The sequence below is a fragment of the Myxine glutinosa genome, chromosome 4, assembly GCF_964187855.1.
Source record: "Myxine glutinosa chromosome 4, kmMyxGlut1.1, whole genome shotgun sequence".
NCBI lineage: Eukaryota > Metazoa > Chordata > Myxini > Myxiniformes > Myxinidae > Myxine > Myxine glutinosa.
In genome coordinates this window covers 79018893-79044526 of record NC_136264.1, presented here as the reverse complement: position 1 = coordinate 79044526, position 25634 = coordinate 79018893, and the positions used below count along the sequence as shown (strand labels likewise).

Here is a 25634-nt window from a genome sequence, read left to right as displayed (position 1 = left end):
GCTCACGGGCATTTATTTTTGTTCTTCATCTTTTACATAATAAAATCTCAGCTTTTGTTACCAAATTTACTGCGATACCACTGCACTTCTTGAGACACCATCTGTAATCACGCTGCCTACATTGAATCGAGTTCCTTCAAACTCCCTTTCTGCATATTGAACAAAGCCATTGACTGCTTTCTTCTCTTTCTCCTTATTCACCACTCACCATAATCTTCATATTATTCATTTTTATGCGTAAACCTTTCTTCCTTATTTTTGAAACATCACTTTTGCTTGTTATTTTTTTCCCACTTTCAGCATTCACTGCCAAGTCATCAGTGCACAATAACTCACATGGTAATTGCAGCCTTCATTCTTCTTCAATTCTTGTATCACTATTACAAGTACGTTATAGGACTTAAAACTGATCTCTGGTGTAGTCCTACCTTGACTTCAAACATTTCAGTGCATCCCAAGTTGGTCTTTACCACTTTTCTTGGTTTTTTTTTATACATTCCCATGACTACTTTTACCATTTCTTCAAGCATGAGTTGAGTTATCTTCTGAGAGCTCATTCACCAACAGCTCTTGGTACTTCATCATATGCTTCCTCTCGGTCAATGAAAAGATTATAGTTTCCTTTTCTTTGTCAAATACTTCTCTTGGGTTTGCTTCAAAATAAAAGTAGCTTCCGTTGTTGATAAAAAACCTGCCTTAAAACCAAACTGGTCGTTGTCTTGTATTTACAACTTTTAGTCTTCTTTCAACCACCTTTTCAAAAACTTTCAATGCACTGCACAATTAGTTTAACTCCTCTAAGATAACCATATAATAAAGGGTCTCCCTTCATCTTGAAAAAGGACACAATTAGTGTAAACAAGCGCACAAATCTATTGCTATTTACCCAATTTAAAGGGATCACTCTATCCCAGACATTTCTACACAACGTCATCCACTTGATTCCTACATCTCCAGCCACCTCTACCATTTAGACTATAAACCCAGTTGGATCCACTGCCGTTCCTTTATTTAAATGTTGAATAGCTGATTCAACTTCTTCACATATCTCTTATTCCAGAACTTCAACTTCATTACAATCCAGGTCCTTCTCCCATTTGTTTTCTTTATTCAACAGCATTTCAAAGTAAGCTTTCAATTCCTTTTCAATATTGGTTCACGAGTTATCAAGTGACCACTATATTCGTCATGTGTATGTGTCTGTCTGTGTGTGTGTGTCTGTCTGTGTGTGTGTCTGTGTGTGTGTGTGTGTCTGTGTGTGTGTCTGTGTGTGTGCGTCTGTGTGTGTGTCTGTCTGTCCACAGCATAACTACCCGATGATATCATCCGATCTTGATGAAACTTGGGTGGGAGGTTGATATCATGATCTAGTTGTGTCCTGCGTAGAGTGGGCGTATTGCGTCCATTGTGGGCGGAGCCACGCCCGAAAAAGATGTCTTTTTATGGGGTAATCCATTTCAAGCTACATATTCTCCTAGGGGTTTGTTGGAATCTGACAGGGGTTTCGATATTTCGTTAGGCCAATGTCATGTGTCTAGCCCCATGGAGCTCGATTTTTCATTTTCGCCCCAAGGTCAAGGTCACGAAATTTAGAAAAGTCGATTTTTAATGGTTTTATTACATTGTTCGCTTCTTGATAGGGTGAAATGTCGTACATGATCTTATATTATCACATAAATAATGAAATACAAGTTTTCCAACAAATTTCAGAATCCTCGACCTTTGACCTTTGAAGGTCACAAAGGTCAAAGTTTCAAAGTTGTCGGAATCGAACCGAATTTTCGGTATTGTGTAGCTAACTCACCTCATAACTGATTATACATTATTCTCTTTCTTATTTTAAGGTCAGTAACCTTCGTTTGGACATTTCAAGGTCACAAAGGTCAAATTTTCAAAGTTGTCGGAATCGAACCGAATTTTCGGAATTTGTGTAGCTAACTAGTCTCATAACAGATAATACATTCCTATTTATAAATTTTCAATGTCGGTTTTGACCTTTGTCATTGAATACCGCTCGCTCGTGAACCATCGTCGTCTCCTGACTTGTTGTATTTTTTTTTCACGAGATGTGGCTTCTTTTTCTTTTTTCCAAACAATTGACTTCTACCACATCTCTTCTAGCCTTTGCCATTTGCCTGGCTATTTTGGAAATTATATTCTTGCCTTCTGATGTGGATTCTTGCCTTCTGATTTTTGTCACCATTATTTATACACTGTTTTTTGCTATTGCCATTTCCTTTTTAATTTCCTTAAAATGTTTATAATCTCCTTTATCTTGTGGATCCTTACTTTTTGTAAGCTTCTTTCTTCTGTTTGAGTGCTTCTTCAACTCCAATATTCCACCATCATGTTTATCGTTCCTTTTCAACGGTTATGCCACAAACTTCGCTGGCTGTCTCAGTTTTCATCCAAGTATTTTTTATTTAAGTCCACATCCCATCTACATCTTTAGAAGTTACAAACCTCATCTCATTTTTTAGATCTTCTTGAAATTTCTCTCATGTTTTCACATCTTTAAGCTTCCAAACTTTTGCATGCAGATTTTGCGAGAGGCCTTTGTTTTCATTTCATTCGTCATTTGTGGACTGTGAAAATCTCAAACTACCAATCGATATAGAGTCACACATTCTTCAGCATCTATTACTTTCACATTTTTTTTTATTTTTATTTTTTGTATACAAGATCGAGGCTCGTGAAAGAGCTAACATTAATCACACAGAAAGACAAACCGACACATAAAACATATAACATGGGGAGCGGTAGACAAGATGGGGCGAGAGGGGGAGGAACACAAACACAACATCTGAGAGCAGGGACATCGAGAGATCTGTGGGAGGGAGAGGGCTTTGGAGGGAGGGAGGGCATGGGAAGGGGGGGGGGGGTGGGAGAGGTATAAAACATATGGACACTGCCGGGACTTCCAGGAAAGAAGTTGGAATTTCAAACAAGGTGGATCTGGGGTGAATCAATGGGGGTAGAAAAGATAAAGGTTTTGGATGGGGAAAGATAAGAGATGGTGGTGAACAGCTGTTTTAAAGACCTGGAGGGAGGAGTGGGATTGAAGGGAGTGTAGGAGTTTGTTCCAGAGGCGGGAGAAAAGAGGAATGAAAGAGTGAAGGTGAGCAGAGAGCCGAGATTTCGGCAGTTTAACCATCAGAGGGTTGCTGGATGCTTACCGTTATTTTAAAACTCCTTCACACGAATAGATTAATCAATCTGGGTCTTTACCATTCCGTTTGTAAATGTAATGAGTTGTTATTTTATTTACTTGAAGTTGGTATTGAGGACATATATCCATGTATTCCACCATTTCCAATATCACTTCTACTGCCTAATTCCTTTCATCATATCCGAATCCACCATTGACATTGTTATATCTGACTCGTTTCGCAACATGTCCATTCAAATCTCCAGCTATAATCGCTTCTTCTTTGCAGCTTATTACTTCAACCAAAATCTTCTAGTTCATCCCAAAATGATCTTTACAATTTTATTCTTAAAATTTATTCTCATAATATTTAGCATCATTATTCTGCTACTGAAACGCTTCAATCTTATCACTGTTTGGATCAATCTTTCTGCGACCAGAACACCAACGTCACAAATGCCCTTTTGATCTCCACAGCAGAAAAAAAATAAATTATTGCAGCTAATAAGCCTTGTATTCTGTCCTTTCCACCTCATTTCTTGAAGACACCAAATATCAATTCTTCTATTCCGTATTTGACGACTTCTCTACTCCTTCCTGTCATCATACCAACATTGATTCCATAATAGTTCTTGTGTTCAGGAATAAAAATGGAGCTGACGTCTTGTTGCAATGACATTTTGATGATGAACATGAAAACACACTATCATTGTGTAATATACCAGCAAGGTCTCTGCAGTACAGCACTGAGATTTGAGCACATCAAGTCAGTTGTTGTGTCAGTAGTTAACTCTATTCACTGATGTGGTTTAACTCACTGACTGTTTTAATAATGTACGTACGAGTTGAAATCAGAATACAGTGATATTATTTACCACGTGGAGGTTTGATGGCATGGCAATGTACTATGATGCGTTACTGCACTGAGAAGTTAAATTTGTGAGTTCCACAATGAAGAAAAAAAAAGGCCGAACTTGAAGATAAAGACGGTCCAAATAAAACAGACATTCTCACCGTTACAACAAGGCAATTGACCCACCTCAACAGCCAAATACAAGGCAAAACCTAACTCATTCCACACCTCTTTAATGGATTTCAAGGCATTCCAAGTGCAGTTGTTGATGTTCAAGACTCGATTAACAAAAAGAGAGTTGTCACTTCCCAACATTGAAATGTATTATACAAATTAAATAGCAAAAAACAGTGAAACATACATGGCTTTTGTGAAGAAACTAGAGTTGGAGTTTGATGGAAGGTTATCTCAGTTAAAGAAAGACAAAGGTATCCTACATTTATTTATATATCCATTTTAAAGGATGAGCGTGCCTCGAGTTCTCGGTTCCTCGGGCGAGTGAGGCGTGCTTCGAGCTCTCCACGGCATCGAAGTTTGAGTGTTTTCCCATTCTTGTCTTTGTCAAATTTCCACTGGTTATTTTGCTGTGTACGTGTTATTGTGTGTTTCTAGTTGGTGTTGGTTTGTGGTTCGTGCAAACTTGTGTGTAGTTAATCGTTTTCTGAGTCGTACCTCGTGCGCGGCCTGGTGACTTGGGGCTTCCCTCCCCCCGTCGGTGTTTTGTCGGTTTGGGTTATTTCCTTCGCTGTATTGCTTGTTTCTTTTATTTTATTTTCTCCCCCTCACCTCACCTCCCTAGACAAATAATTCTATATTGATTCTTTCTCTCCTCCCGGACACGTGCTTGTTCGCTCTCCTCCTCGTCTCGGCTTGTGCCCCGCCCCCTGTATCTCGTTTTCTTCCGCCTCTGCTCCTTCTTTCTCAAATCGACGTTCTCGCTTGGAGACTTTTCCCGGATTGTTTTTTTTCATCGTTCTGTTTGGATATTGTTGGAATATGTTTAAACCGCAGCCGTGATGCTGACGCCTCCCCCTCCCCCCCCCCCCCTACCCCCAGAATTTACATGTTTTAAATGTTTCCCAGTGTGTACCCTGGTCAGAATAGGTACACCGTATCCCTGCGTGTCGTAAGAGACGACTAAGAGGGTTGGCGTCAGGAAGGGCATCCGGCCATAAAAACATTGCCTCAAAAAGAGAACCATGACAATCACAAGTACATATGGGCAGGGTGCAGCCCGAAGTGGAGATCGGTTTCTGAGGTTTGGGACATGGAATGTGGGGACAATGACAGGGAGATCAGGAGAAGTGGTGGAAGTATTGGTCAGAAGAAGAGTGGACATATGTTGTGTGCAAGAGACGAGATGGAAGGGAAGTGGTGTGAGAATGGTGAAGGGTAGGCAGGGACAGAAATACAAGTTTGTGTGGCAAGGGTGCCCGGAGGGCGTGAATGGTGTTGGTGTCCTGTTTTCTGAGGAGTTTGTAGACAGTGTGGTGAGTGTGACTAGAGTGAGTGATAGGTTGATGATGGTGAAAATGATGATTGGAAAGCTCTTGGTGAACGTCATCTCGGGATATGCTCCGCAGGTTGGTCGAAGCGATGAAGAGAAGGACAAGTTCTGGTGTGCGATAGAGAAGCTGATGGAAAACGTGAAAGATGAGGAAGTTGTTGTGGTGGGAGGAGACCTGAATGGACATGTGGGAAGGAGTATGGATGGTTTTGAGGGAGTTCATGGGGGTTACGGATATGGTGTGAGAAATGGAGAAGGTGAAAGGATTTTGGAGTTTGCTGATGGAGCTGATTTGTTGATTTGTAATACTCAGTTCCAGAAAGAGGACAATAAGCTTGTTACATACACGTCAGGTGGGTCGACGACAACCGTCGACTACCTGATGGTGCGTCGGCGAGATAGGGGGCACCTCCGGGACACAAAGGTGATCCCGGGGGAGGAGGCTGTTTCACAGCACCACTTGGTTGTCTGCGACATAAGGGTGAAAGGTGCGAGGAGAGCTCGGCGGGTGAAGTACCAACCGAGAATGAAGGTGTGGAGGTTGAAAGAGGTGACAGTAAGGGAGGCATTAAAAGAGAGGCTGAGTAGGGTAGAGGATGATGTGGTTGAGCTTGAAAGTGGTTGGATGTCAATGAAAGCTAGTCTGTTGGGAGCCGTTGGTGAGGTATGTGGATGGACAAAAGGACCACCGAGGCACTCGGAAACATGGTGGTGGGATGTTGAGGTTGGAAAGAGGATTGACGAGAAGAGGAAGAAGTTCAAAGAGTGGCAGAAGGCGAAGGGTACGGGAGCAGAAACAGCAGAGCATGAAAGTTATAAGGCAGCCAGGAAGGCTGCAAAGAAAGAGGTAGCAAAGGCGCAGGAGGCATGTAGGAAAATGTTCGGAGAACGCTTGGATTCGGAAGAGGGTCAGAAAGCAGTATTCAGGATTGCAAAGCAGATAGCGAAAGAGAGGTGTGATGTGATGGGGGTGAGTTGCTTGAAGGATGAAGTGGGACAAATCGTTGTCGACCCAGATGGAATTAATGGAAGATGGAAAAGATATATGGAAATGCTGTTGAATACAGAGAATGAATGGGATGGCAACATAGAGAGTAACCCAGTTTTAGGATCGGCAGAGAAGATAACTGAGAAGGAAGTTGAGGAAGCGATAAAAGCAATGAAGAGTGGAAAAGCGGGAGGGCCGACGGGAGTTGTGGGAGATATGTTGAAGGCAGCAGGAAGTTGGGGTGTGAAGAGAATGACAGATCTGTAATTTGGTGGTGAAAGAAGGCCGCATTCCAGTGGATTGGGAACTGAGTACCCTCGTCCCTCTATACAAGGGGAAAGGTGACCCTCTGGAGTGTGGCTCGTACCGAGCGATAAAGTTATTGGAGCATGGAATGAAGGTATTGGAAAGGGTGTTGGAGAGGAGGATAAGGAAGAAAGTGAAGATCGACGAAATGCAGTTTGGATTTATGCCAGGAAGAGGAACGACAGATGCGCTTTTCATTGTGAGGCAGTTGCAGGAGAAGTATATGGATAAGAGGAAGAAGTTGTTTTTTGGGTTTGTTGATCTGGAGAAAGCATTCGATAGGGTTCCACGCAAAGTATTGACATGGGCGTTGAGGAAGTTAGGAGTGGAGGAATGGTTGATCAGAGTAGTGATGGCAATGTACAAAAGAGCACGCACAGCTGTAAGGACGAAGGACGGGAACAGTGGTGAGTTTGAGGTGAAGGTGGGAGTGCATCAGGGGTCGGTACTAAGTCCACTACTATTTGTAGCTGTGATGGAGGTGCTGGCTCAGACCGTAAAGGAGGGTTTACCGTGGGAGTTGTTGTATGCAGATGATCTGGTGTTGATTGTGGAAAGTATGGATGGACTGAAGGAAAAGATGAACAAGTGGAAGGAATGTATGGAGACAAAAGGTCTGAAGGTGAATATCGGAAAGACAAAGGTGATGGCAAGTGGTAAAGCATGTGGTGAGGTGGAAAGAACTGGGAAGTGGCCGTGTGCTGTGTGTAGGAAGGGTGTCGGAGTGAACTCCATTCAATGTACAATGTGTGCTGAGTGGGTTCATCAAAAATGTAGTGGTCTGAGAGGGTCATTAACCAGTGTGGCAGCTACATTCAAATGTAAGGTGTGCACAGAGGGAGCTGCAGATGGAGGAAATGTTGAGTTGGATCTTGGAGACGGCGTGAAGCTGGAAGGTGTGAAAACATTTTGCTACCTCGGAGACATGCTGAATGGAGAAGGTGGATCAGACTCGGCAACGGTTGCTCGAGTGAGATGTGCATGGAAGAAGTTTCGGGAACTGAGTGGCGTGCTGATGAGGAGGAGAGTGTCGCTGAAGCTGAAGGGAAAGGTGTATGCTGCATGTGTGAGAAGTGTTATGATTTATGGGAGCGAGACATGGGTAATGAACGTAGAGCAGCAACGAAGGCTGGAAAGGGTGGAAATGCGAATGCTTCGATGGATGTGCGGAGTATCGTTGAGAGAGAGGAAGACAAATGATGAATTGCGAAAGATGATGGGAATATTGCCTGTGATTGATGCTGTGAAGAGGAACAGGTTGAGATGGTTTGGTCATGTATTGAGGAAGGATGAAAGTGACTGGTTGAGAAGAGTGATGGAAGTTAATGTAGAAGGAAGTAGAGGACGGGGAAGACCGAGAAAGACTTGGCTAAAGATGGTGGAAGAAGAAATGCGGGCAAGGGGGTTAACAAGGAGAGATGCAGAAAATAGGGCAAAATGGAGAAGATTGTCATGGGGACCGCAAGGCTAACCCCCGCTCTAGCAGGGAACATGGCCTTAAAATGCATGTTGTGGTTGTTGTTGTTTAAAGGATGAGGATACTTAACCTTAGTATCACCAATTAGAAATAATTCAATGCAAATGCTCACCAATATTGAAGAACAAACACAAAGAATGTCTGCTGCTGGAACGCTACCACTCGTTGAACAAAATAGAGTACAGGAACTTTCAATAAATCAATTTGTGAATGAGTGCTTTCATTGTTGAACCCAAAGAAATCTAGATTTAGATCTGCATTAACTGATAAACATCTCAAATACATCTTACAAAATGACAACACCAGTATTACACCAGAAATCCCAAAAATGGCATCACATGTAAGAAGTATGTGTTCCAGTAACTGCCATTCAGTATTGTCAAGTAAAGATCATTAATAACCCATTAAAAATTAAAGTTGTTCCCTTCTACATTCGGCTGACAAAAGTGGATTTGATGTACCAACTTCACATATTTGGGTTTAAATCAAATTGCAACATAAAGCGGAATTGTTTTTCTTCTTTTCTAGTTTCTAAGGCCAATGAGCGCACACACACGTGCACACAAACGCACGCACACAACTTTTGCCTTTATGAGCCACCTCCTATTGGGCTGTAAAAAAAACTCATGTCAGAACAGCTGTACATACAAAGGCACAACAGAGTTTGTAGCGTAATCCACTGGCACATCTGCAAAAAACTTTAATATCCCAGTCCCAGAGAACTCATGGAAACATTAACCAAAAGCAATAATTGAGAACAAGGAAGATGGGGGTTGTAGGATGGGGAATGAACAAATGCAGATAGCACATTCACTTTTTGATGAGACCCTCTCAAAGGCATCACAATCACCACACCTGAATACAATCACCCATCCATCCCTTTACTACCTAAACCAGTCCTGCCAATATCCATGTACTGATATAATTATAAATAATGACCCATTATTCCCAATACTTCTCGGTTCCTATCTAATTCCAGTTTAAACCTATCTGCTTTTTTCTGCCACTACCTTTCAAAGGAGACTATTCCATACATTAACTGGTACAGCACTCGGTAGAGCAAATACCTCCACCAGGCTGAACAGTTTATGTTTTGTATCCCAATGATAGGCCAGGTCTGGATCTGGACTTGAACCAAAATCGAATAAATTCTTCCTCGTCACACAGCCAACCTGTCCACCAAGTTTTGGCCAAATCTATCCACAACCTTTTGAGAAATCCTGTTCACAGACAAGCAGACAGACAGACAGACAGGGGTGAAAACATAACCCTATCCACCGTAACAACTCGGTGAAAGACCTCTGCCTTTTTATTGTCCGAACTCTCCTCTTCTTAAATCTCAGGCTGTAGCCCCAGGATCTGTCAATATCCATTCTGCTGAAAACCTCTTCTGCACTTGTTTTGCTGCACCCTCATCATCTTAAACATTGCAATCACCTCATAATCACCTCCTTTCTTACATTTTATGTCCCTTTTCCTTCAGCCGCTTCTCGTAGCTTAGTCTCGTTAGCCAAATAATAAATCTAGTCTGCACTCTACATTAAATCCTTTCTATAACAGCAATGTCCTTTCTGAAATGTGACAAAAGCTGTTCATAATATTCTAGGTGAGGCCTCACTAAATTCCTGTATAGAGTTAACATGACCTCATTTGGTGTCTAATTTATCCCCCTGTGAATACAACCTATAACTCAACTAGATTTAACTATACAGTCACGTGAAAAAGTAAGGACACCCCATGTAAAGTTTTGACTTTTTCAACATATTTCAACATACAGCTATTTGATCTTCATTTCAACAATATTGCAAGATAAAGGTGATATAATATAACAAATATCATGAAACATTTACATTTTGTCGTCCATTGTATAATTTAAATAAACATAAATGCAAATTTCGCATGTGGAAAAAGTAAGTACACCCCTACATTTATCACGACTTCAAATACCTAAAATTAGAATCAGGTGCACCAGCTCAGGTGCAAATGATTAGAACATCATTAGAGAGGATCTTGGAGGAACCTGTCTTATTTAAACCTCAGACATTCCGTTTGGTTTGCTCTTTGTTGTTGAAGTGTGCAGCGTCACCATGCCTAGATCAAAAGAGCTCTCTGAGGCCTTCAGAAAGAAGGTTATAAATGCCTACGAGTCTGGGAAGGGATTAAAAAAGATCTCCCCAACAATTTGAAATCAATCATTCGACTGTCCGGAAGATCATCTACAAGTGGAGAATATTCCAAACAACTGCCAACTTGTTCAGGCCAGGCCGCCCCAGCAGGTTCAGCCCGAGAACAGACCGCAAGATGCTGAAAGAAGTCTCGAAGAACCCCAGAATGTCATCACGGGACCTACAGGTAGCTCTTGCCACTGTTGATGTCAAAGTGCACGAGTCTACCATGAGAAAGAGGCTGCAAAAATTTGATCTACATGGGAGGTGTGCCAGGAGAAAACCTTTGCTGTCCAGAAAGAACATCAGGGCAAGACTAAAGTTTGCCAATGAACACCTCGGCAAAGACCAGCACTTCTGGAACAATGTGCTCTGGACAGATGAGTCAAAGGTAGAGCTATTTGGCCACCGTACCAGAAGACATGTTTGGCGAAAACCAAAGACAGCATTTGACAACAAGAACCTGATACCAACTGTAAAGCTTGGTGGTGGAAATATTATGGTTTGGGGCAGCTTTGCTGCATCAGGGCCTGGGCAGCTCACCATCATAGAATCCACTATGAATTCTTCATTGTACCAGAGGGTGCTTGAGGATAATGTGAGGCCATCTGTCGGAAAGTTGAAGCTCAACCGAAGGTGGACCTTGCAACATGACAATGACCCTAAACATACCAGTAAATCCACCAAGGAATGGCTGAAAAGAAAGAAATGGAGGGTTCTGGAATGGCCAAGTCAAAGCCCGGATCTAAATCCCATCGAGATGTTGTGGGGGGATTTGAAACGAGCTGTGCATGCAAGAAACCCCTCAAACATCGCACAGCTGAAAGAATTCTGCATGGAGGAGTGGGCAAACATTTCTCCCAGTCGATGTCAGAGACTGGTAGACAGTTATAAGAAACGCCTACTTGAGGTTGTTTCTGCCTAAGGGGGCAATACCACCTATTAGAGCCAAGGGTGTACTTACTTTTTCCACATGCGAAATTTGCATTTATGTTTATTTAAATTATACAATGGACTACAAAATGTAAATGTTTCATGATATTTGTTGTATTATATCACCTTTATCTATCAATATTGTTGAAATGAAGATCAAATAGCTGTGTGTTGAAATATGTTGAAAACGTCAAAACTTTATATGGGGTGTACTTACTTTTTCACGTGACTGTAACTGCCAGGCACTGCGCTGTCTGCTTACCCACCCCCACCCCCACATCTATTACCACCCCCAGATCCTTCTTCTGTGTCACATGCTCCAAGACTGCCCCTTGCATTATGCAAGCCTTGGTTTCATTATTCTTAGCCATCCCCAGCAACTTACATTTCTTCATGCAAGGTGCTGAAGATAAGTAAAAGATAATTAAAACAAGAAAGAGCAATCAGAGATTGCAGACTCTTGCCAGGGCATGTGTTTTGGTGCTTTTTAATTTTTTGTGTTAAAACAAATATGGCGGCCAAACCACGTGACCGAGGATGTCATCGTTTGTTTGTTTTTCTCCACCAAATTTATCCATAGATGGCGCTCAAGAAATTTCATCTTGATCGGATGAAGTTTGGTACTTGTCGATTGTCGAATTATGATGTCACAATGGAGGGATCTATGACATCATCATTAACATACGGTATTCCCCATGGAGAGTTCATTGCAATGAGCCATGTCTCAATTTTTTCTATGCACCGCTTTCCGAGATATAGGTGCAAACATTTTTCGGTTTTTCCAAGATGGTGCGCATACCACGTGACCTATGACGTCATTATTATCATTAAAAGGTTCTACAGGAGGAGGCTCTATGGTGAAAATTCCCTGTCAATCGGACCAAAGGATGCAGAGAAAATCATATTTATTCTGTGCAGACAGACAGACAGACAAACAAGCAGACAGACAGACAAGCGGACTCAAATGCAATAACCTCTCCTCTGGCGAGAGAGGCCAACAAACAAAATAAGGCCAACAAAATGAAGGGTATCGACAAAATAACCTCCGCCCACCCTTACCCTCAACGGCCCAGTGGAATAAAACTGTAATCTTAAATGAATGGGGTGTGGATAAAGCACAAGCACAATGGGCGAAATGGCCTCCAAGTTCCTTCATTTCATCATCTCCAATGGATCAGCCTCGAAATACATCAATTATGGGAGGAAACCATCAATAGTGGAAACTGGTTTTGAAAAAAGGTTAACCATGATCAGTGAATGGGTATCGACACCATTTTGATTCAATGGGGAAAATGCATAGCAAAGCTTAACATTTGAGGTCTATTCTTCATATTCTCCGCCAAAGAGCTTGGCAGGAAGGAGGGGACGGGACGGCTGAAAGGAAAAGACATGTGGGTGGGGAAACAAAAGTGTGGTTTTGAGTTCTAGATCAGCGGGGTGCTTTCCAATGACTTCAGCAATTTGTCTCGACAATCACGTCATGTTAACCGTTAAGCCCGCTGTGTCGAGCTTCTTGGCTGAAAGTGTGATGCTGACCTTTGTGGTTCAAACAACGTCATGCCAATGAGACGATAAGAGGTTTGATGACAAAGAAATGTGTTATTCGTAAAGTATTGCCGAGGGTATCGATGTTCACAGAAAGCTCCAAGATTAAAAAGAACCTTCAGTTAGAAACACGGGATGCTCATTCAAGGCAAAGCATCATCTTTCAAGCACTGAAGGTTTACAAATAGGAGTTAAGAGTCTTTGAAGGGAGCAGACGTCCAAATGTTTGCGCATCAAAGCAATGTTATACACGGGAGCAAAGCGCCACAGCCAAGCAAAGCTGGGTGGACAAAAGTTAAAAGAAAACACACAATAAAGAAATGACCAAAACCTTCAGCTAAAAACTTGATCCATGTATACTCTGTGCAGGTCTGGATACCTGCCCATGTTACTCTAGCAGTCTACAGAGAATAGTCCACAAATTTCCATCTCACCATTTATTCTACCATTAAGCAGCTATTGACAACCTCCCTCTACCCTCCACCCACCCAAGTTCTCTTTCCCCCTTCTTATTCCAGCCAGGAAACGATATCAGGGCTGAAAATTAACAGAGGAACAGGCAACGAAATGACACATGTACGCAGAAGGAATGGGAAGGAGAAGAAATATTACTTCACATAAAGGAAAATTTTAGCAGCAGACATGTATGACTCACTGTCCATGGTAATTCACCACAACTACCCCCACAAGTTTCACAAATATATACTATAAAAGAGGTCGTGCGTGCGAGTTCCACCAATTGGTTGGACAGTTCACCCGACTTCACCCCCAATTTCTAAACGACGGCCACCAATTTAGGAACTCTTTAGAATTACTCTTTAGATCCCTTTCGAACCATTTAGAAGTACCCTTTAGAACCAGTGCTCTCAAGCAGCACTTTTACTGCTGAGGTTATGCAGGTTTGCTATTATTTCCAACTATTTTCTCTTAAAATTGTGGTGGGTTTCTGTGAAGTCGGTGATATCATGATAGGGGAGCAGAACGAGTTACATATTCCGCTGTTTCCACATGGGAATGCCCGGTTGCTTGTATGAGCAGGTAAAGGTGGAGGAGGAGGATAAGAGTTAAGATGGGAGAACTTTCGAAGGGGATAGGTGGGTTGAGGACTTTTGATGGGGGGATGGAACATTGGGGAGGGGATGGGATTGAAGTGGGAAGGAGATCAATGACTTAGGATTGGGAGGGGAAGGGTGTGGAGAGAAAAGATGGGACAGAGTTGGGAGAGGGACGCCGAGACTTTTTTTGTTGAGTAACTCGAGTTGTCAGAATTGCATGTGTGAGTTTACCCACAGTAAAAGTGTGTGCGTGTCTGTGTGTGTGTGTGTGTGTGTGCGTGCCTGTGTGTCTGTCTGTGTGTCTGTCTGTGTGTCTGTCTGTGTCTATGTTTGTCTGTGTGTTAATGAAACTTAAAAAAATTAACGTGTGTGTGGTGATACATGTGACAAATGCTGCTGTCCCACCTGAACAATCAGCAATTACTAACTAATATTTCTGGGTAAACAGAAATAAACAGTTCTGAAGCAAAAACAATGATGAGATAATTAAACCAATTTGGTCATCAATTACTCTGCACACATAGTACCACATCAACCTCACCTTACTGGACAAATCACCACAATTATTGGTTTCAAACGGTAGCATGTCACGTGACATTGGTTAGGGAGGGAGGGCGGGGGTGGCAGAAGGCAAGAATTTTGGGGGGGTATAAAAAACAAGTCGTGCTTTCTACACCACAACTATCATTTCCAAGGTTGTAGCCAAAACATTTCTGGAGGGCAGAACACAAATTGTTGTGGTTGACAAAGCCAAACAAAAATAAAATTCAACAATGAAGGTCAGCTCAATACAGCTGCAGCACTATAATGGGACTCAGTAAAGTGCATACCTCCTCCAGGCTGAACAGTTTGTGTTTTATAATCCCACCGATAGGCAGGATCTGCATCCAGACCTGAACGAAAACCTAATCAATTCCTCGGCGTCACACAACAAACCCTGTCCACCATGTTTCGTCCAAATCCGTCCATAACTTTGAGATATCCTGCTCTGAAACAGACAAACAATACAGACAAACAGGGGTGCATACATAACCTCCATCCACCTTTGGTGGCGGAGGAAATGAGGAATTCCAAGAAGGAAACAGCAATAACCATTATTTGTGAATTGTGAGTCATTGACCACAAAACTTCATGACAATGACATTTACGTGTGTTGATGCACACGCCGACACTTGCAATCTGGCCCATGACAAAATTCAAAACAGTTTGAGTCGGGCAGCTTAAGCAAGTTATGTCGATAGAAAATATACGTGCCAATTGCTGACAAGAAGAGGAAAAAAATGCATAAAACAATAAATGGAGGGAGCACAGCGATTTATTTGATCACATTCTGCAGTTTTTGCTAAAGTTCTCAAGCGAAGCATTGTTTGGGGCCAACAGCGGGTGCTGTATTTATTTCTAAAAAGTGTTACGTTGTGGTGGTTTCATTTTACTGCACGAGCGAGCGACTTTTTATGTTTGCGGTGAACAAGGCGAGCTTGGATTGCTTTGGGAATTCCAGGCCACAATGGCGCCATGCACAAAAAGTTCCACAGACTTTCACTTCCACGCTCAAGCAATCTGCATCTCATGGTCACATCTACGTCCAAATTGACTCAGCCCAAGAGAGGGGTAAGAGACGAGTGTAATAGTGTAAAAATAGTGTAAAAATAAAAATCCATGAAATTGGCAAACGATTCCATCGAAGCCAGAACTAAAAAGAAAAAGTAACCACAGTCTAAACCTGATTCGACACAAAATGTACATTCTTAATCGTCTATTCACCTCAAGCCACACGACGAAGCATCACAAATGCGACGCCACCCACTACACCATGATAAATTACTGGGCCCCATCAGGCTGGGTCATGCAGGGAAACCTCACATCTCGCTCAGCACACGCGTTAAAGGTACAACGCCATTTTGGAAACATGCCAGGATGATTTACAGCAGCTGAACCTCAATGCCATCACAAAGAAGGCAAATTGCAATGAAAACAGACCTGGGAAAGCTGTCACTTAAACCTGGCTATTGTAATGAGCCAAACAGTAATTTCCTGGAGACTGTTTGTTGGGGAAACAATGAATAAAAAGACAAACACTTTTGAACAAAGTCGGTCTGTTTCCCTGCTCTCCACATCCCACCCCAATCAACCCTCCTGCACTTTGCAGCTAAACAGGTTGCGCTGCATACCCTGCACAAATCTAGGCAGCATCAGAAACCTTAGTCCAAGTTTTCGGCTGCATTTTTCAAATCAAGCTGAATTTCAAGTTATTCAAATAGAAAAATTATTTTAAAATATTTTTTGACTGAGCTTGCTTGGCACACTGTGTGCTCCTGGAATTACTTATGATGAGCGAAAACCTGCTTTGAGAGCAGGCAACTCAAAAGCCACACTAAAGGCCAAAGCTATGAATGATGTCACCAAAAGCCTTTCATGACCATCTCAGCTCACCAAATGTACAAAGATTGCACATGCCACACAAGGAATCAACACTCGCTGTCCCATTTATACCCAATTCCCTTCGACTCACTTGGCGATACTAGAATGAAATGAATGAATGAATGAATGATCGTTTTAAGGCCATTTTCCCCGCTAGAGCGGGGGTTAGCCTTGCGGGCCCCATGACAATCAGGGTTCCCTGTTTGAGGCAATGTTTTTATGGCCGGATGCCCTTCCTGACGCCAACCCTTGGTCACGCTCTTACGATGCGCAGTGATACGGTGTACCTATTCTAAACCGGGGTACACACCGGGATCATTCATCCCAGCAAGCTGGTACTCAATTTGCCGACCTCGGAAGGATGACAGGCTGAGTCAACCCCCCTGGCGTTAATTCAGCGATCGACCGGGATTCGAACCCAGGATCCTAGGATCCCAAGCCGGCACGCTAACCGCTAAGCCAACACCAGGCTATAACTAGATACTAGATGCCACCAAATCCAAAAGCAATTGTTGTAAGCAGTTTTCTTGTTCTTTTTCGCCAAACAAAGGATATTTTCACAAGAAAGAGACAGGCTGGCAGACTTTCAGCCATTTTTGAGCTTGTCCTTATTTCCCATCTTTCCATGTTCAGTTCTCACATGGTCATACTTTATTCACATCTACCAATCGCCGCCCCCAACCCACCCACACTCCTCCAACCTTCTACATTGGCATTGCTTACTCATATCTTCTCATCTGTCATGTTGAACTACAAGAAATTGCTTTGTACGTCCAGTCACGCTTTTCCTCTCGAATCCTTTGAGTCACCAACATAGATCCAACAAATCATACACTGTTCCAGCCAAGATACATTTGAACATTGCTCAAATTAAAGCAGTTTTCTTGCCATAAAGTTCAAAACTGCTAATAGTGTAACATAAACAGAGTCTAATGGAACAGCAGCTCATAAAACAGCACTCTATGATGCACCATCCTGACGCAGTTCAAGTCACAGTCCACAAATAACATTCACTAGCATGGCATGCAAAGTTGGTTGAGATTTATGCAAGGCAAGGCATGCTTCCATGCTTTTGGTGGGCACTCAATTTCATTTTCCTCCAAAACCCTGTAGAAAACAGCCCAAACATTCCTCTCCAGTCCTTGTACAAGAAGACTTAAAAATTAAATGTCAGACTGGCAGAGAATTTTCCACAATTATGAAAGAAGAATTACCACTTGAAGAAACTTAAATTATTAACCGAGTATGTATGTGGGGCTCGTGCTGTTAGACAAATTTTCTTTTTGATTGCATAATAATCGATAATAATCAATGCCAGAATATCATACTTGTTGTACGTAATATGGGCCCTTAATAATGACGTATGAATACTAGCGGGGCCTTTTGCACATGAAAAACTCCCAATTCTCTCACTCCCAATTCTCCTCGGATCTCTTCACAACTAGCGCGATCCTGCTCCGCATGTCACAGGCTCTTCCCCTTTCTCCTCAGAACTAGCGCAATCCTCTTGCGCTTTTTGTCAGTTCCTCCCTTGTCTCCCTTGAAAACCCTCCACCCCTAGAAGCGTTGGGGCTCCACCCAACGACCAGGAAACGATCATAGCTCCTCCCCCTCTCTTTCTTAGCAGAGCAGAGCCCAACCACGATGTGCATTACTTCTCTCTTTGCTCTTTTGTTTGCTCTTCTCTTACCAACCGGTGAACTCAGTGGATGTTTACAGGGAGGTTTTTCACACGTTTCCTTTACTTAATCCCTCGCTATCCATTACAATGCACCACCCTCCATATGGCACACATTCAAACAAGACAATCCATAAGTTGACGTATCCCTACTTATTACGTAAACATTGTCTACCTACTCGTACACGGACCATACTACTCTATGCAGTTCTATCTGTTCTAAGGTAATCTCTAATGCCCCCTCCCCCTCCCATAAACTTAACATAATATAGACTGGTGAAGCATAATATGGAAGAACAGGAATACAACAACCATGTTACAGTCATTGTGAAGTAAATTACGAGTTGTTTTGAGCTACAATATTTTTATTTTATTTACTATTCCTTTCGCACCATCAGGCATCAGGACGTCATGTCACAATCGGTTTAATTGGCTAAGGGCCACGATCCTGGACAGATTGCTATTCTGACGTAGGATACTGTAATGGCTCATTTCTCCCAAAGCTAGAACTCATTTTGCAGATCTTGAAAGGATGACAGGCTGAGCCAGCCCACCTAATGCTATTTATGGCATGTCAGGGGCTTGAAATCAGGATCCTTACCCAGCAACCTTAACGGTTAAGCCATCACCAGGCTTCCAAAGGATAGTTAGTTGGTATTAACCTGATAACCCAGTCTGTGCACACCTTACACATGAATGTAGCTGCCAGACTGGTTAATGACCCTCTCACACCACTACATTTTTGATGAACCCACTCAGCGCACATTGTAGATTGAATGGAATTCACTCCGACACCCTTCCTGCACAAAGCACATGGCCACTTCCCAGTTCCTTCCACCTCACCACATGCTTTACCACTTGCCATCACCTTTGTTTTTCTGATATTCACCTTCAGACCTTTTGTCTCCATACATTCCTTCCACTCGTTCATCTTCTCCTTCAGTCCGTCCATACTTTCTGCAATCAACACCAGATCATCTGCATACAACAACTCCCACGGTAAACCCTCCTTTACATTCCGAGCCAACACCTCCATCACAGCTACAAATAGTAGTGGACTTAGTTCCGACCCCTGATGCACTCCCACCTTAAGTTCTTCCACACCAATTTCGACAAACCATTTCTAAATGGACATCGCTTTGTGCACGGGGGCATTGTCATGCTAAAACAGGAAATGGCCTTCCCCAAACTGTTGCCACAAAGTTGGAAGCACACAATCGTCTAGAATGTCATTGTATGCTGTAGCGTTAAGATTTCCCTTCACTGGAACTAAGGAGCCTAGCCCGAACCATGAAAAACAGCCCCAAACCATTATTACTCCTCCACCAAAATTTACAGTTGGCACTATGCATTCGGGCAGGTAGCGTTCTCCTGGCATCCGTAACACCCAGATTCGTCCGTCGGACTGCCAGACGGTGATGTGTGATTCATCACTCCAGAGAACGCGTTTCCACTGCTCCAGAGTCCAATGGCGGTGAGCTTTACACCATTCCAGCCGACGCTTGGCATTGCGCATGGTTATCTTTGGCTTGTGTGCGGCTGCTCGGCCATGGAAACCAATTTCATGAAGCTTCTGATGAACAGTTGTTGTGCTGACGTTGCTTCCAGAGGAAGTTTGGAACTCGGTAGTGAGTGTTACAACCGAAGACACACGATTTTTACGCTCCACACGCTTCAGCACTCGGTGGTCCCGTTCTCTGAGTTTGTGTGGCCTAACACTTCACGGTTGAGCTGTTGTTAGTCCTAGACATTTTTACTTCAGAATAACAGCACTTACAGTTGACCGGGCCAGCTCTAGCAGTGCAGAAATTTGACGAACTGACTTGTTGGAAATGTGGCATCCTATGACAGTGCCATGTTGAAAGTCTCTGTCTTCAGTACTTCAGTACAGCCCATTCTACTGCAAATGTTTGTCTATGGAGATTGCATGGCTGTGTGCTTAATTATATATACCTGTCAGCAATGGGTGTGGCTGAAACAGCCGAATCCACTAATTAGAAGGGGTGTCCGCATACTTTTGGTCAAATAGTGTATATACACATATACACTGTATATACTGCATATATATATATATATATATATATATATATATATATATATATATATATATATATACTAATGGCAACCACCATGCATGTCCCTTAGAATAGTTATTTCATAGCAGAACATTATCTTAGCCCTTCCCCTTACTTTGGGTTAGTATGTCTTTATGCGTTGGGGAGGGACAGACAGGCCCTCAACTCATAAGGGATAATTAGCCCGGCAGATGCACCAAGACTGCATCCACAGTTATTGATTCAAAGTCTTGAAGGACAGAAGAAGACCAAAGACCATTGGGATATGCACCAGGTAAAAGTCCCTTTGAGAGGGTTTGTGGACAGGGAACTTTTCAAACCCACCAATCAGGGCCTGAGGAACTTCGGGGGAGCTTGTGGGGGCATACTCGACCAATCGGGAGCCCGGAAAACACTCCCCCCCCCCTCCACCCTCGGCGAGGGCTGGACAAAAAGGCCTTGTACACGTGCATTCACTCTCTCTCTTTGCCGGATTCCCAGCACGTGTGCATCCGCTCTTGACCGGACTCTCTCACAGGCCTCTGCACATGATTCACTCTCTTGGCTTTGACTTTGTTCTCCTAGCACATGCCTGCATAACTCTCGCTTGGCCTTGAACATTGTTGGCTGTGCACGTGGGCTCTAGGCCGGACCCTCTCACAGGACTCTGCATGTGTGCATGACTTGGATTCTTTCTGCATGTGCCTGCTTACCTGCCCTTGTTCGTGCTGGGACTCCCTGCCCAGGTTTGTGCTGACAATCGCCTTTGCCTGCTCATCGTGTTCATGCTGGGGATCGCCTTTGCCTGCTCGTGTTCGTGCTGGGGATCGTCTTTACCTGCCCGTGTTGGGACTGCCATTTGCCGGCCAGGTGCTTGTTGGTGGAGTCGAGACAAAAGGCGTCACAAGGAGAAGCATCTGGTAGAATTGTGACCGCTTTGCTAACAGGATTACAACGTTTGCTCCCCCCCCCCCCCTCCCTGCCCCCCGTGAATGTGTGCTGGGTGCCCTTGTTGTGTTTATTCGTAGTAATCTTCATAAGGCATAAATTAAGCTAAGTTTCTGCCTCTTGTCCTTTTTTCTTTCCTACCGATAAGTTGCACTGTACATATTTGTAAATAAATCAAATTGTTGAACGTTTCCTTTCCCTCTGTCCATGAATGTCTTTTCTTTCATTGGTCCACCAGTGCTCGCACCCAGAGTAACGATCGGCCATAACAAAATTAGCATCAACCCGGCGTGTACCAACGCTTGTAGGTCCGTCGAAATTTCCATCCAGGAACAAAAGAAAGTGGTACACCACCAAAGGGAAGGTACATTCCCTAATTGAAACCATCATGTGGTACAGGTAAGCAATGTTAGACGATTGGACCCTGCTATCACGCGACGGTCCAATTGGCGTTTGTAGTTGCTGGTTCGCAACCTGCCAAAGTATGAAGTTATTCGTGCGCGCAGCCTCAGGTCCGGTAAGTTCGGGAGGGAACGGAGGCTAACCCCCTCGTAGTAGACCAGAACCCAGGCCGTAACAACATATTACCCAGTACATACCCACTCTTATGACAATGGTGAGCCTCACCTGTTGGCAAGAAAAGTGTCTGGCCTTGTCGTAGCACACATTTGTAGCAGCGATCAGCAAGCTCTCCAAAGAACGTCTCGCTTTGACTGGTGGAGGTATTCCATTTCTCATAGCGAATCAGGTTACTGTTGGTGGGTTTCACAAGGTAGAATATTTTCTCTCCCTGTGAACATGCACACCAATTGTATAATGAGACAGGAACATGGAGAAGCAAGTCATTTCAAATGAATATGGAATTTGCCCTAACCCTAACCCTAATCTGCAAATGACATTAGGAGATCTTTAAATATCCACTGGCTAATGCTGGGCTCGCCGGATAACCTCGAGGTATGCACACTGGCCCCTGAGCTGTCCATCCTGGGTTTGGATCTCTGCCGAGCTAAACTGTCATCCATGTGCTTCGCATAAGGGTGATTCATCAGTACGTTCCATCCGTTGGATGGATGTTAAACTGGGTATTCCGTCTGCTGCCATGAGTTGGTGGACGTTAAAGATCCCACAATGGCATCCGTGAAGAGTAGGCGAGCTATCACCAGTACCCTAGCCAAATACCAAATTACTGCTGTTACCTTCAGAGGGCATCACATCAGTGGCAAGGCCGCACCGCCTCAGCCATTGATGCTACCTGCACCCATGTGCTGCATACGAAAGAAATAGACTCTAATGCTAGCATATTGGACACCCAACTGAACGGCCATCTGAGGGGTGGCACACTTTGTGACGAGTGTTTTTTTTTTTTTTTGAGGCCACGACACGATAACTTATCGTAAGGCATAACCCTGCGAACAATGTCACTCACCACGTGCCTCATTCCACGTGTTTCAACAAATCCAGTGACAGTTCTGTGGGCAGTGGGTGCTGAGTGATTACTTGGGCGATGGAAACCCCATCTTTTGTTGTCACCCATTTAATAACCTTTATCACTTTATCACAAGAGTACGTGGCAGTGATAATGCCAAGGAAAGAGAGAGGAGTTTTGAGGTGAGAGATCACTGTGTGTCTTATATAGTGATCCACCTGAGCGTTACTGCTTGACACTTCGCTGTGTACCTGTTACACCTCTTCATCGATCAGCCTGATATAGCAGTAAACAGCCTCACATCGCTACACTCTTGCTGGTTTCTGAACATACGTGTTATATTCGTTTATTTATTTTACTATGTACATTATCCATTTGACATTTTGTATTCCGAGGAATTGTTTTTTTCTCATTTAATTCCATGCACATCAATTTTGCACATCAAATTATTTTCTAAAATGTTAAACACGCTATTAGTATACAATATCAAAATTCTTATTATTATTCCCTGCCTGTGAAATACCAATCATAAGGTTTATAGCTGGGCCAAAAATCAAACCGAAACTGGAACGGCACTCGGTGGGGCGCATAACTCTGCCAGGCTGAACAGTTTATGTTTTGATGGGCCAGATCTAGATTCGAACCTAAACCAATATCTAATCAGCCTGTTATTGTCACCTAACCAACTCATCCCCCAAGTTTAGTCAAAACACGTCCACAACTTTTTCAAATATCATGTTATCACTTTTCGCCCGATCTCTCAATGTTGAAGAATCACTTAAAAATTAAATAATTCACGTATCCGAATCCATACTCACATCTTCACCAAAATCGAATCGAATCGTCCTAGTCAGACACCCAACATGTCCACCAAGGTTTGTCCAAATCCATCCATAACTTTTTCAGGTATCATGTTATATATCACTTTTCGCCCCATCTCCCAATGGTGAAGAATCACTTCAAAAATTTTACTAGCCGGATCCGGATACGGATCTTCACCAAAATCGAATCATTTCGTCCTTGTCACATACTCAACCTCTCCGCCAAATCTTGTCCGAATCTGTCCACACATTTTTGAGATATCTTGTTCACAAACAAACAGACAGATGAAAAATCACTCAGAGCGACACTTGGCAAAACAGAACAAAGTGGAATGGCACTCAGTAGAGCATCCTTTTAACCTCAAAAATAGGTGTTGGTCGAATTCAGTTAACTGAAGTGTATATCCCATTCAAATTTCAAGTGAATCGTATGAAAATTGAGGATTTTAGAAATTTGAAATTGTTGTTGACTTTTGGCCTGTGTTGCTCTTTTGGCCTATGGTGATCTCAAAAATAGTTGGTGGTTGAATTCAGTTTGCTGATATGTAAATCCCATTCAAATTTCAAGTGAATCGGATGAAAATTGAGGATTTTAGAAATTAAAAAAAAAGTGGTTGACCTTTGGCCTACGTTGACCGTTTGGCCTATGCTGATCTCAAAAATAGTTGGTGGTTGAATTCATTAAGCCTATATGTAAATCTTCTTCAAATTTCAAGTCAATCGGATGAAAATGAGGATTTTAGAAATTTGAAATGGTTGTTGACCTTTGGCCTAAGTTGACCTTTTGGCCTATGCTGATCTCAAAAATAGTTGGTGGTTGAATTCGATTCGCTGACATGTAAATCCTCTTCAAATTTCAAGTCAATCGGATGAAAATTGAGGATTTTAGAAATTTGAAAGGGTTGTTGACCTTTGGCCTGTTGACCTTTTGGCCGATGTCGATCTCAAAAATAGTTTCTGGTTGAATTCAGTGTGCCGATATGTATATCCTATTCAAATTTCAAGTCAATCGGATGAAAAATGAGGATTTGAAAAAGTGGTTGACCTTTGGCCTATGTTGACCTTTTGACCTTTTGACCCCAAAATATATAGGATTTTGTCGGACCACGAACTCTACCATTTGATAAAGTTTCATGAAGATCGGTTTAAAATTGTGACCTGTCGGCAAGTATAAGTGAGCGGACAGACAAATGAAAAATCACTCAGAGAGCGACACTTGGCAAAACAGAACAAAATAGAATGGCACTCAGTAGAGCATCCTTTTAACCTCAAAAATAGTTGGTGGTTGAATTCAGTTAACTGATGTGTATATACCATTCAAATTTAAAGTGAATCGTATGAAAATTGAGGATTTTAGAAATTTGAAATTGTTGTTGACTTTTGGCCTATGTTGCTCTTTTGGCCTATGGTGATCTCAAAAATAGTTGGTGGTTGAATTCAGTTTGCTGATATTTAAATCCCATTCAAATTTCAAGTGAATCGGATGAAAATTGAGGATTTTAGAAATTAAAAAAAAGTGGTTGACCTTTGGCCTACGTTGACCTTTTGGCCTACGCTGATCTCAAAAATAGTTGGTGGTTGAATTCAGTAAGCCGATATGTAAATCCTCTTCAAATTTCAAGTCAATCGGATGAAAATTAAGGATTTTAGAAATTAAAAAAAAGTGGTTGACCTTTGGCCTATGTTGACCTTTTGACCTATGTTGATCTCAAAAATAGTTGGTGGTTGAATTCAGTTCGCCGATATGTAAATCCTATTCAAATTTCAAGTCAATCGGATGAAAATTGAGGATTTTAGAAATTTGAAATGGTTGACCTTTGGCCTGTTGACCTTTTGGCCTATGCTGATCTCAAAAATAGTTTGTGGTTGAATTCAGTTAACTGATGTGTTATATCCCATTCAAATTTCAAGTGAATCGTATGAAAATTGAGGATTTTAGAAAATTGAAATTGTTGTTGACTTTTGGCCTATGTTGCTCTTTTGGCCGATGGTGATCTCAAAAATAGTTGGTGGTTGAATTCAGTTTGCTGATATGTAAATCCCATTCAAATTTCAAGTGAATCGGATGAAAATTGAGGATTTTAGAAATTAAAAAAAAGTGGTTGACCGTTGGCCTACGTTGACCTTTTCGCCGAAGCTAATCTCAAAAATAGTTGGTGCTTGAATTCAGTTAGCCGATAAGTAAATCCTCTTCAAATTTCAAGTCAATCGGATGAAAATTGAGGATTTTAGAAATTTGAAATGGTTGTTGACCTTTGGCCTATGTTGCCCTTTTGGCCTATGCCGATCTCAAAAATAGTTGGTGGTTG

The 25634-nt window shown here is 42.5% G+C and overlaps 1 protein-coding gene across 2 annotated transcripts in view; it reads right to left on the bottom strand.

Moving 5' to 3' along the window:
• Positions 1–25634, bottom strand: part of LOC137424879 (uncharacterized) — a 180225-nt gene that overhangs the window by 117028 nt on the left and 37563 nt on the right. For both annotated transcript variants that reach the window (XM_078776063.1, XM_078776064.1), the window contains exon 7: positions 21706–21868. In XM_078776063.1, coding sequence (XP_078632189.1) covers positions 21706–21868 — 163 coding nt within the window. The remainder of the gene's footprint in view (positions 1–21705; positions 21869–25634) is intronic.